Source organism: Neoarius graeffei, chromosome 10 (assembly GCF_027579695.1).
Source record: "Neoarius graeffei isolate fNeoGra1 chromosome 10, fNeoGra1.pri, whole genome shotgun sequence".
Taxonomy (NCBI): domain Eukaryota; kingdom Metazoa; phylum Chordata; class Actinopteri; order Siluriformes; family Ariidae; genus Neoarius; species Neoarius graeffei.
This window is the reverse complement of record NC_083578.1, coordinates 3096033-3111540: the sequence shown is the minus strand read 5'-3', so window position 1 is coordinate 3111540 and position 15508 is coordinate 3096033. Positions and strand designations below refer to the sequence as shown.

The window sequence follows — 15508 nt, the reverse complement described above, 5'->3', positions numbered from 1 at the left end:
AGGACCTTCCACTAACAATTATTAAATGTAGCTAATTAATGCTATGGTGGACCCAAATCTAACCTTAAGCACAGAAACCAAAAGAAAACATTTCACTTTTTTTTTTTTAAATATAAAAGCCATTTTTCCTTACAGGAAGCAGCCAATTTCCCCAACAAGGTCAAAATCATCAAAAATTCCTTTCCTTATTGGACATTTCATATCCACCAAGATATAAAAACACACGGATCTTGATACTAATCCATGTCTATAAACATGTTATAAACACTATTACAGATAGGAATGTCTATTGTAATGAGCATGCGTACATCATGAAGAGACACGCCCACCTCTGTGGTTTACACAGTACAAATCGTACGTAAATCATCCTCCACCTGAAATATCTTATCGTTTATTCTGAATAACACTACAGACAGGCAAAGAGGAAAACAAAAAGAGTTGGTTCAGTCAGCTGGAGTCAAATGAGCTGAGATTGCCATCAATACTGCACTAACTGCAGGAGGAGCAGATTAGGCACAGATCGCCCCCTAGTGGTGAAGTGGATCCATTACAGGCCAAACCTGCTGGGAAAGAGAGCAGGATGGAGTCACTACGTTTATTTATGTGCGCAGAATATTCCGGTTTTTATCCGGACGCCATTCCTACTAAGCTGTTTACACGGCTCATGAAAACGAAAATTCCACTAATATTCAACCGTACAAAGTCCAACTGTCTTGTTGGTTTGTGTACAACGTAAACAGGCAGGACGCTGTCGTGTGTCGCAAACCGACACGAAATTCCCCAACTGAGACGCATATTCCGAATGTGTTGTATACATGTCCAACAAATGCTCCCAAAACCTGGATAATACCAGAATATCCCACGTCTTGATCAGAAAATAATAAATTCAGAATATCCTAATGGAATATATAGGGAAGCCACGGCCTAATGGTTAGAGAAACAGCTTTGGGACCAAAAGGTTACTGGATCGATTCCCTGGACCAGCAGCACTGGCTTAAGTGCCCTTGAGCAAGGTGTCTAACCCCCATCTGCTCTGGCAAGAGTGGTGATGTACCTTGTGTCTGATTAGCCAGAGAAAAACCTGATGTGATGATCAGTTCAGGCATTGAACCTGACCAACTGAATTAATGGAATATGATGTTTGTATAATCTGCATCATGTTCGAAATATTGTCTTTTTCAGAATATTAGTACTGAGTGAATGAAGAGACACTAGAAAACAAGAGCTGTGAACATCAATATTAAAGCAAGACAGTGTTTCGATTTCATAAAATCAGTGAAATTTAGTTCCGTCTGAAATGTGGTGATTGTGATATCTGTTTATTTCTGTAATATCTCATAAAATATCAGGCCATTCTGTGGCTGGGAAGTTATTTAATTTGAGGGGATTAAAGCAAATAATGTGCATGAAATCGCTCGCTTGGCGCAGTCAAGCAGACAGAGGAAGTCCGTGTGCGCAGGCTTACCTTCTTCTTCTTCTTCTTTTGGGTTTGACAGCAGCTGGCATCCACAGTGTTGCATTACTGCCATCTACAGGTTTCCCTTTGAGCGTGCACTGACAGTTCCATCATTCTGTCACTAAACGAACAGCTGATCACACCGAGGTGCTCGCTGAGCGCCCATATTTATTAGTTTGGTCCTGCGTTTCCTTTCCTTCGTATAGAACATAACGTCTTTTCTTCTCTTTCTTTCCATTACTGTAGTCGCTCTTTCACGTTTCATTCGCACACTCACGTCCTCTATTTTTCTCTCCCGTTTCAAATTTGTATCCCACAATGCCTTGTGTGAACGGGGAAAGCCCACCACATGATGCATGACGTAGTATCTTGAATTGGGTCATGGTGAAGCAGGAAAAAATTGTGGAGAATTTAGGGCCATGTGGAGATAAATTCATTAATTGTTCCATTTTTTAAAAAATACTAAAATTGGAAGTCTGTGATTTGAATTCAGTAGCTTTCAGTCACTAAACAAAAATAACTGGGTGTCGGGAAAATTCTTTTTATGACCTACACTTGAAAAATCTGAAAGGCAGTACAGCTTTAATTAATTAGATGTGTTAATTAGTATGCTTCAGGTAGCTAATAAACCTGTGACTGTTCTCGTGTACATGTTTCGTCTAGATTTACTTATGAAAAATATTTAATACAAACAAATGGGTCAAAAATAATCATTAAAAAAAATAAAAGATATACGACCCATGAAGCTGTGCGCCATTCCAAGTTCTGGTAATTTGTTTTAATTTAATCCACTTTGGAATTTTTTTTTTTTTTTAAAGGAGAAATAAGGTCATTTTGCTTTTACAAGACAGAACGAGAAGAATTTCATATATTAATGCACTCATTGAAACATGTTATGGTTTCTATAGCAACAGCTGATTCAGAGGGACGTGTCCAGCAGACGCTCTGGGAAAAATAAACAGATTAATGTAATGTCATGAATAGAAGGAGTCTCCAGTGTCAGAGGTAAAACTTTAAAGCAACACAAACGTCATGCATTCTAACAATTCTGTGTAATTCAAATGGTTTTACTGAAAGTGATGTTTATATAATTTTAGGAATAAAGCAAAAAATATGACATGAAATTTCCTTTTTCCATTTTGCATGTATTTATTACTCTGTAACACCACTGTACAATCGCATCTCATCTGAAACGGACTCTTTATAAAATAGAGCTTCTACAATCAATCAATCAATCACACACCAAGTGCAAAAGATTCAGACTGGTGGATTTACGACGTGTGTGTGTGAGAGAGAGAGAAATGGAGGCTTCACGTAAAAGCAGAAAAATAAAGAGGAAATGATTTAGAATTTCAATCCTGGAGCTGTGCTGATGATCAGTTCTACGATACATCACGATATTTACAATACTGTCAGTACGGAGCTTCAGAGAGAACATTAAACTCTTAAGTACAGCAGGCATCCTGATTTTGGACCAATCTGGAGTACAATCAACGAAATCCACCAGCTGAATTCACAAAAAAAAAAAAAAGTGAAGAGGAATGTCGTGTTTTGAATATAAAACTGGTAAACTGATGAAATGCTGATTGCGCGCTTTCATTGTGTCTTAAACATTAAATAATGTTTTGCTGTTTATATTAAAATCAGAGGCTCCATAATCCAGCACAACAGATTACACAGTAACACTCGATCCAAAGCCGAGCTACATGACGACTTCATAACGCACACACAAGCTCTGAATCACGCTCGAACTAAATCACGACGTCACACCGAGCTGCTTCTTCTGAAAGCCTTGGATTTGAAGCTACGCCACGACTTCGTAACACGTGCACACTGTGAGCGCTGAAGAACATTAATACGTAGTGCAAAACCACACAAACAGGATATACAGTGTTCACGAGCGCGTTATGTAACCTCTAATCACACGGACATCACACCCAGACTGCTGTACAGGGTTCAGAGGGTTTCTCATGTAGTCGTAGTTTAAGTGTTTTTACTTTAATAGTTTTTTTTAATTCTCTCCACATTCACTGGATGTGAGCAATCACGTGCTCTGATTGGCTACTCTACTACTAGGATATCAGCTCATATACCGTGAGTAGAGAAAAACAAAATATGGAATGAAAATATTTGATGCTAAAAACTTATTTTTTTTCCCCAATTATTATCACATTTTTCACAAATTGCTCCTGTCATTTCACTGGTTTGTTTACATTTTAAGTGGAAATGATTTTGTTGGACATTTTTTATAAAAAGTTATTTATTGAACTTGCAAAAAATAAAAAATAAAAGGTGTTCTGTTTCTCAAAATCCAGTGAATATGGAGAGAATAAAACAGTTATTCCACTCAATCTCGTTGTACATGGATTATAGACAACTCGGTGCTACGTGCCTCGTCGACTATCAGCTCATGTACGACTCGATTTCATGGAATAACTTAATTGTCACCTGTTTTACTATGAATTTGAAAAAAAAAAGTTTTAGTTTGTAAAATTAACAATGCTTTGTAAAGTGCAATGTAACATTAAATTTAAAACATCAAAGACGTCGACTTTGTTTTTAAAGATTTTGTACAGCGTTCAGGAACACGTGTGAGATGTGCTACATGTTTAGAAAGAAAAGAAAAAAGATAGAAATGTGCTTTAGGTTTGTCAGTACAGTAAGGCCTCAGTATTCGCGGGGGTTAGGGACCGAACATGGCCGCGAATAAGCCAAAATCGCGAATACTTGTAATCCCCCCCCCATAAAACTGCTCTTTATGTAGCGCACGGTACTCTCGTTGATGCCGTAATGACGAGCCACTGCCGCAAAACTCTTCCCTTCCTTTAGCATATCGAGAAGTCCTACCTTCTCCTGCAGCGTCATTACCTTCTTCTGCCGCTTAGGTTCCTTGGAAGGAGCCTTAGAAGATGCAGAGCGTAAAAATTATTGAAAAATACCAAGAACGCACAACACGTGAACAAGTCTGAACTACAGGAACCGCGAGAGTGTACTGCACAATGCGCTCATTCGTATCAGCCAATGAGCAGCAGCCCACCATTCAAACTTCAGTCAATAGCGAGTGAGCATTCGGCTCCGAGAATGTAGCAGTGCGTAAATGTTCGATATGTTCGCCGCAAATGACCGCGAATCGCTGAGATTTCCGCGAATGTATAGGAGATATGTTCTATATAAAATCCCGCGAATATGTGAATTCGCGAATACTGAACCGCGAATAGGCAGGGCTCTACTGTACTGTGTTTATCATAAAATACATAATTATTTACGCAATGAAATGTGACGGCACTCAGAGGTTTTGACGTGATCGTGGCTTTACGAGAAAATCTAAAAAAATAAATAAATAAAAGGAAAAAGTACAAAAATTAGTGCGTGCGTGTTTATGGTTCAACAGCAGCATAGAAAAAAATATTTTCTGATCTTACAAGACCTCGTGTCTCATTTCTGTTTTTTTTTTTATTTTATTAAGCAGTAAACATTAAGAATTTACATTATTTAAAAAAATAAAATAAATTTTTCTTCACCATAGTGTTTATTAATACGGTATTTTCAGCTGACGAATTAAAAACGATCCTGATGCGATTCGGTGCTGCTCAGAAACGGCGTATGCAGTTTATACAGAACGTTATTCACTGCTTACGAGTGCGTTATGAAGTTTGAATGTCAATCGGCTTCACAAGTGTTACAACACAACATCCAATAAACTCATCTGTCAATCATTTACACTTACAACAACAGAAATAATCTTTCTTATAAAAACACACACACACACACACACACACACACACACACACACACACACACACCATCTTCATGCTATAATTAGTGAGTTAGTGTGCTGATAATCAGTTATACGATACACTGCAATATTCAATGTTATCGTGATCACATCGGAAACCCTGAGTGGGGAAAAACTAAACACTGAATACCGAATAAACGAGTGAAGGTGTTCTCAACGTGACCATGTGATTGTTCTAAAAGCCCACGATATTAATGTACTGTGCATTAAATATCACAATATATCAAACACCTGATGGATCGGAACGAGACTGGAACAGAGACGGCCAAGATGAAGCTCTTTAACACTGCTTCAAACAAAACATTCACAAAAAAAAAATGTAAATATCATCAGATGCTACATTGCTAGTGCTGCCTGCCATGCTAACAACACGCGAGGGCAGAGTTACAGAAACGACCCTGAAATTTCAGCCGCAGAACAAACGCAGTGAGTTAATATCAGTCAGACTTCAGCACTTCCTGTCTGAGCTCTGTGCATCGATGGATTTATTTATTTTTTAAATCTAGAATTTGTGTTCACACTAGCAGGCATATATTCTAGAGTGTTCTCAAGAGGGCGTGGCCTGTGCTGTGTGTTCCTCGTCTGGATATAAAACTGTAATTAGATTGTTGTCCGTTACGTCACGTTTCTGTCAGTCGCCGGGAGTAAAGAGGAGTCACAACCTCAGGCTGCGTCTCAGATCACACGTCCTGCACCGGATTCATCCACTTACTGACACAGCAGGGTCAGGGGGCGGGGCATGTGTGTGTGTGTGTGTGTGTGTGTGTGTGTGTGTGTGTGGGGTGCAAATTGTACACTCCCTTCAGTGTGCTGAAGCAGTTCAGTCGTTCACTCACTTTCTGTCGGAGTTCGGTTTCATTTCCTGGTGCTTTTGGATAAAATCAGTGTAGGATCTGTCTCTCTCTCTCTCCATCTGTCTGTCAGTCTCACTCTCTGACCCTCTCACTCTCCTGTGTCTCTCTCACACTCTCTCCCAGCCTGTCTCTCTCATCTCTGTCCATCTCTAAATTTATTACTCTCTCTCTGACTGACTCTCTCTATCTCTTTCTCTTGTCTGTCTCCCTCTCTCGTCTGTCTCTCCCGTGTCTCCTGTCTGTCTCTTTCTCTCTCCTGTCTCTCTCTCCATGTGTCTGTCTGTCTCTTTCTCTCTCTCCCCATGTGTCTGTCTGTCTGTCTCTCTCTCTGTCTCTGTGTATCTCTCTCTGTCTATCTCTCTCTCAGATGAGTCTGGCCTCTCCCTCCATCTCAGGTGGAAGTTCACACACTCCGGTGAAGTTCATCTTCCCCTCCTTCCCTCTGTGGTTGTGTGTGAGAGACGCTCCGTTGTCGAGGGAACGGTTGCTGTGTGACAGCGGGTCAGGTGACGTGCGGTGGTCAAACCCGGTGCGTCTCTCCTGCAGGTAACAGTGCAGGTGCTTGAGGAGCTGCTTTGGGTTCTTCTTAGCGTAGTGCTCCACATCTGTAACACACACACACACACACACACACACACATATATACACTACATTTAAATATAAAGATGTTATAAAGTGGTGATAAATGTTAGAGAGTTTTGGTGAACTCTGACCTTTGAGGACGTATCCCGAGTCGGAGATGGTCTTCCTCTGACTCCTCCACACCTCATACAGGTGCAGAAACATCGCCACGTAAAACTCGTTCAGCACCCCGACCACCTGCTGCCGACGGTTACACTCCCTGAGTGACGTTACCAAGCAACGGTTATTACCACAGCAACCAGGAACACAGTCAGAAATAAACACACTGAAAAACTGAACATTAATCATCATTTAATAAATAAAACTTTTACAAATCTCATCTCATCTCATTATCTCTAGCCGCTTTATCCTGTTCTACAGGGTCGCAGGCGGGCTGGAGCCTATCCCAGCTGACTACGGGCGAAAGGCGGGGTTCACCCTGGACAAGTCGCCAGGTCATCACAGGGCTGACACATAGACACAGACAACCATTCACACTCACATTCACACCTACGCTCAATTTAGAGTCACCAGTTAACCTAACCTGCATGTCTTTGGACTGTGGGGGAAACCGGAGCACCCGGAGGAAACCCACGCGGACACGGGGAGAACATGCACACTCTGCACAGAAAGGCCCTCGCCGGCCACGGGGCTCGAACCCGGACCTTCTTGCTGTGAGGCGACAGCGCTAACCACTACACCACCGTGCCACCCACTTTTACAAATATATAATTAAAATAAATAATTTAAGCTGATAAAAATAAAGCTGACAAAACCTGACTCAAATAATTTTTAAAAAGTCAATAAAAGCACTGTTTGAAAAATAAAAATGTGATAAAATTAAGATTTGATTTCAACTTATAAAAAATTCTAATAGAATGGATTAAAGATTCAAAACACTAAATACTTAAACAAGCTAACCAAATCCAACAATTTGTTTGTGTGTGTGTGTGTGTGTGTGTACGCCCCACGCACTCACTTGGTCAGAACCTCCTCCCTGAGCGCGTGCAGGACGATGCGTGTCAGATTGATGGACATCACACTGAACGGAAAATTCTGGAAAAGAGGAATGTTACGTAGAACACGCCAGAACATTACGGACCTCCAGGTGTTAATGAATACGACAGTGATGATTATTTAATACTGTAGTTCTGTGTGTGTGTGTGTGTGTGTGTGTGTGTGTGTGTACCTGTACTGGATGCTGAGAGAGTTTGTAGATGTCTCTAGCGAGAGGTAGCGTCTCTGGGTCCATGACCAGATAAAGTGTGTGCATCAGACCCAGAAACCCAGTTCCTCTCAGATCTGTAGCAGGATCAGTACCTGGGTAACACACACACACACACACACACACACACAAAGAGAACCCTGGTCCAAGCTCTTTTAGGTAAATTTACAACCCCGATTCCAAAAAAGTTGGGACAAAGTACAAATTGTAAATAAAAACGGAATGCAATAATGTGGAAGTTTCAAAATTCCATATTTTATTCAGAATAGAACATAGATGACATATCAAATGTTTAAACTGAGAAAATGTATCATTTAAAGAGAAAAATTAGGTGATTTTTAAATTTCATGACAACAACACATCTCAAAAAAGTTGGGACAAGGCCATGTTTCCCACTGTGAGACATCCCCTTTTCTCTTTACAACAGTCTGTAAACGTCTGGGGACTGAGGAGACAAGTTGCTCAAGTTTAGGGATAGGAATGTTAACCCATCCTTGTCTAATGTAGGATTCTAGTTGCTCAACTGTCTTAGGTCTTTTTTGTCGTATCTTCCATTTTATGATGCGCCAAATGTTTTCTATGGGTGAAAGATCTGGACTGCAGGCTGGCCAGTTCAGTACCCGGACCCTTCTTCTACGCAGCCATGATGCTGTAATTGATGCAGTATGTGGTTTGGCATTGTCATGTTGGAAAATGCAAGGTCTTCCCTGAAAGAGACGTCGTCTGGATGGGAGCATATGTTGCTCTAGAACCTGGATATACCTTTCAGCATTGATGGTGTCTTTCCAGATGTGTAAGCTGCCCATGCTACACGCGCTAATGCAACCCCATACCATCAGAGATGCAGGCTTCTGAACTGAGCGCTGATAACAACTTGGGTCGTCCTTCTCCTCTTTAGTCCGAATGACACGGCGTCCCTGATTTCCATAAAGAACTTCAAATTTTGATTCGTCTGACCACAGAACAGTTTTCCACTTTGCCACAGTCCATTTTAAATAAGCCTTGGCCCAGAGAAGACGTCTGCGCTTCTGGATTGTGTTTAGATACGGCTGCTTCTTTGAACTATAGAGTTTTAGCTGGCAACGGCGGATGGCACGGTGAATTGTGTTCACAGATAATGTTCTCTGGAAATATTCCTGAGCCCATTTTGTGATTTCCAATACAGAAGCATGCCTGTATGTGATGCAGTGCCGTCTAAGGGCCCGAAGATCACGGGCACCCAGTATGGTTTTCCGGCCTTGACCCTTACGCACAGAGATTCTTCCAGATTCTCTGAATCTTTTGATGATATTATGCACTGTAGATGATGATATGTTCAAACTCTTTGCAATTTTACACTGTCGAACTCCTTTCTGATATTGCTCCACTATTTGTCGGTGCAGAATTAGGGGGATTGGTGATCCTCTTGCCATCTTTACTTCTGAGAGCCGCTGCCACTCCAAGATGCTCTTTTTATACCCAGTCATGTTAATGACCTATTGCCAATTGACCTAATGAGTTGCAATTTGGTCCTCCAGCTGTTCCTTTTTTGTACCTTTAACTTTTCCAGCCTCTTATTGCCCCTGTCCCAACTTTTTTGAGATGTGTTGCTGTCATGAAATTTCAAATGAGCCAATATTTGGCATGAAATTTCAAAATGTCTCACTTTCGACATTTGATATGTTGTCTATGTTCTATTGTGAATACAATATCAGTTTTTGAGATTTGTAAATTATTGCATTCTGTTTTTATTTACAATTTGTACTTTGTCCCAACTTTTTTGGAATCGGGGTTGTATGACCAATTACACAGCTGCCATTTGCCCCACCCCTTACACACATTGCCCTACCCCCTGTTTTTGCTCCGCCCCCTCCATACCCTGGAAGCCGATATTCTCCCAGTGCGGCCCGTATCGAGGGCAGTCTGCTTTCGTACATGTCAGTTTGCGGTAGATTGTCTGTAGCACACGCATGTGCACCGGCTGTGTGTTATCCAGAGAACCTACACACACACACACACACACACACACACTTTAAATACAAACATTTAAGCCCTTATACTCTGCGTTAGTCATTGAACACAAGTCTAATAAACCAAACACACACACGCTACCTAAACTGTTTGTATCATTTGACGTTGAGTTCTGGACTCTGATTGGTCAGAAGGTGTTGATTAATTCTCTATAACAGCATTTAAGGTGCAAAATTACGTTTATATTCATGTGCTCATTTGAATACATTATCGTTTCTATAGTAACAGCAACTTGCATAACAGACACTCCACTGATAAACTGATTAACCTGAAGTTATCCAACATTTATAAAAATGCCGTGGTAGAAGAAGAAAGAACTCCTGCTGTTCTAGGAAAAAAGAAAAAACCTTCGTCACAGTGGACTTTACTGTAAACAGATGTTGTGGATTTTGAGCGTGTTGCACTCACACTGCGCGATGGCGAACACCAGGTCTCTCTCCTCCATCAGCTCCTTGTGTAGGCGTGGCGGCCCAAACAGGAAGTGTGCGATGACAGCCAATCCTGTCCTGCGAATGGTAGGCTGTATGTTTCTCTGGAAATAATGGAAAAAAGAGATTACACACACACACACACACACACACACACACACACACACACACACAGGAATAGTCTCTCTCTCACACACACACACTCACCAGTAGGTTGGTGAGGTCTGTGGTCTGAAAGTGCTGCAGCGCCTCGTTGAAAGAAATCAGAGCCGATGGAGCCAGATCTTCTACAGGAACTGCACAGGAAATGACATCACCACTTAACTTGCTGATCAGTTGGCGCATGTTGCCATGGAAACACGGACAAACATCTCAAGAGTTTTATCTCAGACCCACCATCTTGTATTTACTCCAGCATGATCTGAACTACAACATTAACTCCTCGTAGGTTACCCTTTGAAGGAAAAAGGGGCGGGGATTTCTGGATGTGACCCTCAGTTCCACAAAGGGGGCGGAGCTAAGCTAATCTCTTTAAAATGACATCATGACAACTAGAAAGGAAAATCTTTATAATAAACTTCATAAGCTTCTTCTAACCAGTAAATACTAGCTATATCTCACACACACAAAAATCATCCACTCCTGTTTCTATGGCAACAACAACCAGGAAGAAGTCAAGCTATAATTTCTTATTCAGCTAAATGGACATTTATTTTAAAATGTGAAATCAGATTTATTCCACAAGAGAGGAGAACTAGAGCACAAGGCTCATCACAGTGTGATGATGTAATGCTGACTCGTAGCCATGGTGACAGAGCACGGCCCGCATCCGGGTGAGGTTACCGTGGAGACGAGGTGCAGCAACCAGTCTCACCTGGTTGGATGCTCTCGAGGGCGTCCCATTCCTGCTTCGCACACTCCAGCTCCGAGTCCACCTCTACACACACACACACACACACACACACACACAAAATCTATAGTATTTTATTCTTCCATATTTTTATACAATATATATTTATTTTATTTTTTACCGTCCGCTTCCGTTTGTTCTCCACCTGCAGCCAGTGACTGTAGAAGGCCATTGTGCTTCAACGCTGAAATCTGAAAACACACACATCACACTGAGCACAGAAAACACACACACACAGATCTGAGTTGACCGTCTCTTCACTCACGGGGACGGATTTGAGATACGAGCTGCCGTTGATGCTGCTGCTCTCCTTGATGCCGTTACACACCTGTGGAAGATCACCACAGTAAAGATTGGAAAACACACACACACACACACTATAGATGTAAATCATTTCTGTTGAGTGTGTGTTAGAGAGATGTGGTACCAGTGTGTGTGTGGAATGTCCACTGGTGAGATCCTCAGGCTGATTCCATTCCTGTGCAAAACCATTCGAGCTCTGAAACATAAATAAAAAAAAATAATAATAAAAAAAATCCAGACACCTTCTCACTACATGGGGGGGGAAAAACCTGGGGGCGGGGCTACATGAGCACCTGGTTTATGATGTCACTAAAAGGCATGAACTTCTACCAATCATGGCTGATGTACAAATTATTCGAAGGAAAAATAATAAATGTATCTGGAAACTTCTATCCACAGAACCACAATATAAAGCTAGCTGTGTAACTCGGCTAACGTTAGCGATGAAACAGTTGTCATATTTTTGAAGTGGGAAGCTAACATTAGGAGGTATTTATGCTACAGTGTTGACATAAGGCAGATCCAGTATTATTAAAAGATGTTCAGCTAAACAAATATCATGATATTCTGCGTTTTAGAACCGATTTACGATACAGACCTCTGTGTGGACTGCGACTGCAACGTCTCCTTCCATGGCGCGAGTCCTGAGCTACTGTCCACTCATCATCCTGCATCCCGAGTCCTCGCTCATCCTGCTGCTGAGTGAGATGTGTGATGAAATAATGCTGCTGTTTTCACCGAGCGCTCATCACTCGGATCCTGCAGTGTTGTGTGAAAGAAGTGGAGGACCAACCACAGGACCACCTCAGGACCCAGAGCAGTTCTCAGAGACGCGGGCCAGTCACACAGTGGCGCAGTTCTCTGATCCCTGGTCAGTGTTCCTCACTAGGCCTTGCCTTGGACGAGCTGAGGTTCGGAGTCACACAGGCCCAGACGGCTGGTGATGAGTGAGACGGATCAGGGTGCGGACTGACCATGATATCCTAGAAGGGACGGCGACTTCGGACGGTCAGTCACCGGAACACCAGAGTCTAAAAACACACCGAGGAAACAAAGTGCCACTTTAGTACCAATGCCACTGCATCCAATCAAAACATTGATTCAGAACTATCAGGACCACAGGTCCCACCCGTAAATCCAATACGACCAATCAAGAACCCAGTCACCCAACTCAAATATATCCAATCAGGACCACAGTTCCCAATCAATTTGGACAATACATCCCGCCCCCAATGCTACTGTAACTAGTCAGGACTGCAGTTCCCACCCTCAATGCCATTGTCAAATCATACATCAGTCCCACCCCTCCTTCAAAAAAAGACCACAGTCCCCACCCCCAAAAAATTAGGAATGCAATCCCTGCCCGAAACACCATTGTAGGCAATCATACAAATCAGGCTCAGCCTCCACCAAAAAAAAAAAAAAAACACAATCCCCACCCCAACACTAGTGTGACCAATCATCCCACAGTTCCCACTCCAGAATTCACTGTAACCAAGCAAGACCAGAGTCCCCGCTCCAACACTTCCCACCACCCACCTAATCAAGATCACACACCCCATCCCCAACAGTTTCAGACAACAATCCCTGCCCCAAAAACCACTAACAAGTCAATCAGATCAGTCCCCCCTCCCCCCATATCACTGCAGAATTAAAAAAAACAAACAACAACAACATCTACTACACCAGTGTTGGACATGCAACAACAAATTCTTTGTTTGCAATCACGTGACTTTTTGCCTCCTGGTTCACTTCCGGTTTCCAAGTGATGGGCAACAACCAAAGATGGCGTTGACGTTAGAATAAGATTTCTAAAGGACAATAATCGTCTTATATTTGCGAGGGTCAGTAACGTAAGCTGAAGTGTAGTGTGTGATTCGAGTCGGAGCTGCTGTAGGCATTTTTTGCAATGATAACTTACATTTTATTTCATGACATTTCAAACTAACGTAGCTCAGGTTTACTAATCGACATCATTGGACAACCTGAAAAAAAAAAACATTTGAGTTTCAATCGAGGCTGACCTACAAACTAGTTTCATCATTTCATTAATGGTTTGTTTTAGGGAGCTCCAAAACATAAGAAAACTCGTCATGATGTCTCATCTCATCTCATTATCTGTAGCCGCTTTATCCTTCTACAGGGTCGCAGGCGAGCTGGATCCTATCCCAGCTGACTACGGGCGAAAGGCGGGGTTCACCCTGGACAAGTCGCCAGGTCATCACAGGGCTGACACATAGACACAGACAACCATTCACACTCACATTCACACCTACGCTCAATTTAGAGTCACCAGTTAACCTAACCTGCATGTCTTTGGACTGTGGGGGAAACCGGAGCACCCGGAGGAAACCCACGCGGACACGGGGAGAACATGCAAACTCCACACAGAAAGGCCCTCGCCGGCCACGGGGCTCGAACCCGGACCTTCTTGCTGTGAGGTGACAGCGCTAACCACTACACCACCGTGCCGCCTCGTCATGATGGACGTACTTTTAACAAAACGATCGCCGCAAACACAAGCACATGGACTCTCGATTCATTTCAAACACAGTGAAAGGTTTATGAGCCGTTTTCCGTGGTGTATTTTTGAGATTTTTTTCGTTCTTTCACCCTTGTGCACAAGTTCTTTGGGTTCTTTGTCTTTTTCTCAATCTGATCGGTTTGAACATCCAAATACAGAGCAACAATCTGACATATTTGGAGGCGAAACAGAAGAAACCATTGCAAAATTACTGCAAACAAATACGAAGCCTGACCATCAGCTGGAAATCTGAATACATCACGAGGCGGATCACTACCGGAAGTGACATCTATTGCAAACAAAGAGTATACATTATTACATCAAAACATCAAGCCAATCAAGGGCTAATATGCAAATATAGACCACACCTCCCCAGTTTACTATGCATACACAGCATTTAAAAAAACAATATATTAAAAAAAAAAAAACACACACCTCATCCAGAACACCAGCTTACTGTCTAACACAAGTCTGACGTCATGGACACACCTCATTATCACCCTCCCACCGCTCTCTATAGGGATGACGTCATCTCTCTCCAAACAGAAAGAAAAAAAAACACACACACAGGAAGTGATTAAACACCCTCACATCACCTCTGTGTTTCTCATTTCAGTTTTTTTCTCCCATTTTTGCACTCAGATGCACTGCAGAGACATTTTTATTTCCTCATATTGACTCGTCCGGGTCGCACTGATGAGCAATTGGTCGGCGGTGACGTCATCGGATGATTTAAACTTCTCATTAAAATATCAAAGGGGGAAAAAAAAAGCCCGTTACCTGGATACAGAACACAATCTGTGCGCGTGCACGCACTGTACAGTATGTATTTATTTATGAATGTGCATTGCTTTAGAAATAAATAATAATAATAATAATAATAATAAGACAGGATTATGGGTTTAAGTGTAAATGTACAGATTTATACTTTATCTTCAACACACACTTTTAGTGTCAATACAAACAATATACTGGATTTTATGTTTGTTTGTTTGTTTGTTTGTTTGTTTAAATGCATGTTGTCATGCAACTGACCCGGATGTTTTGTAGCTTTAATTTCACTCGAACGCATCTTCAACCTGAAACTAATCCGTGTGTTTATGAGCTTTATTATAACCGACTCACATTAACACGCATTAATAACTGCAGATTTGGCTAACAGGCTAACTTTCTGCCCTCGCGCTCACACAGGACTGTTTTTCAAAATGAAATCACATTAACACGCAAATAACCACCGAACCGAACCGAACCGAACCGGACCCCGCTCGGCCTAAACACACACCGAAAGCAAAACAATAAACTCATATTGTCATGTTATTTTTACCTTCTTGTCTTTCTCCCCTCCAATCTCAGCTTCCCTTTCCGACGCTGCGCAATGCCT

At 41.9% G+C, this 15508-nt stretch overlaps 1 protein-coding gene across 4 annotated transcripts; it reads right to left on the bottom strand.

Moving 5' to 3' along the window:
- Positions 1 to 2568: 2568 nt before the first annotated feature.
- elmod3 (ELMO/CED-12 domain containing 3) lies at positions 2569 to 15508 on the bottom strand. 4 transcript variants are annotated; one of them, XM_060931105.1, is made up of 14 exons: positions 15452 to 15500; positions 14563 to 14663; positions 12202 to 12634; positions 11728 to 11799; positions 11566 to 11628; positions 11422 to 11491; positions 11265 to 11327; positions 10598 to 10686; positions 10371 to 10494; positions 9810 to 9932; positions 7917 to 8047; positions 7707 to 7783; positions 6820 to 6947; positions 2569 to 6711 (listed from the first exon to the last, which is right to left on the bottom strand). In XM_060931105.1, the coding sequence occupies exons 3-14, from the start codon at positions 12235 to 12237 to the stop codon at positions 6470 to 6472; spliced, it is 1218 nt and encodes a 405-aa protein (XP_060787088.1). In that variant the 5' UTR covers positions 12238 to 12634; positions 14563 to 14663; positions 15452 to 15500; the 3' UTR covers positions 2569 to 6469. The 4 variants fall into 4 exon arrangements, with proteins under 4 accessions (XP_060787088.1, XP_060787089.1, XP_060787092.1 ...); XM_060931106.1 differs by lacking the exon at positions 14563 to 14663 and having other exon boundaries at positions 15452 to 15508; XM_060931109.1 differs by lacking the exon at positions 15452 to 15500 and having other exon boundaries at positions 14617 to 14637.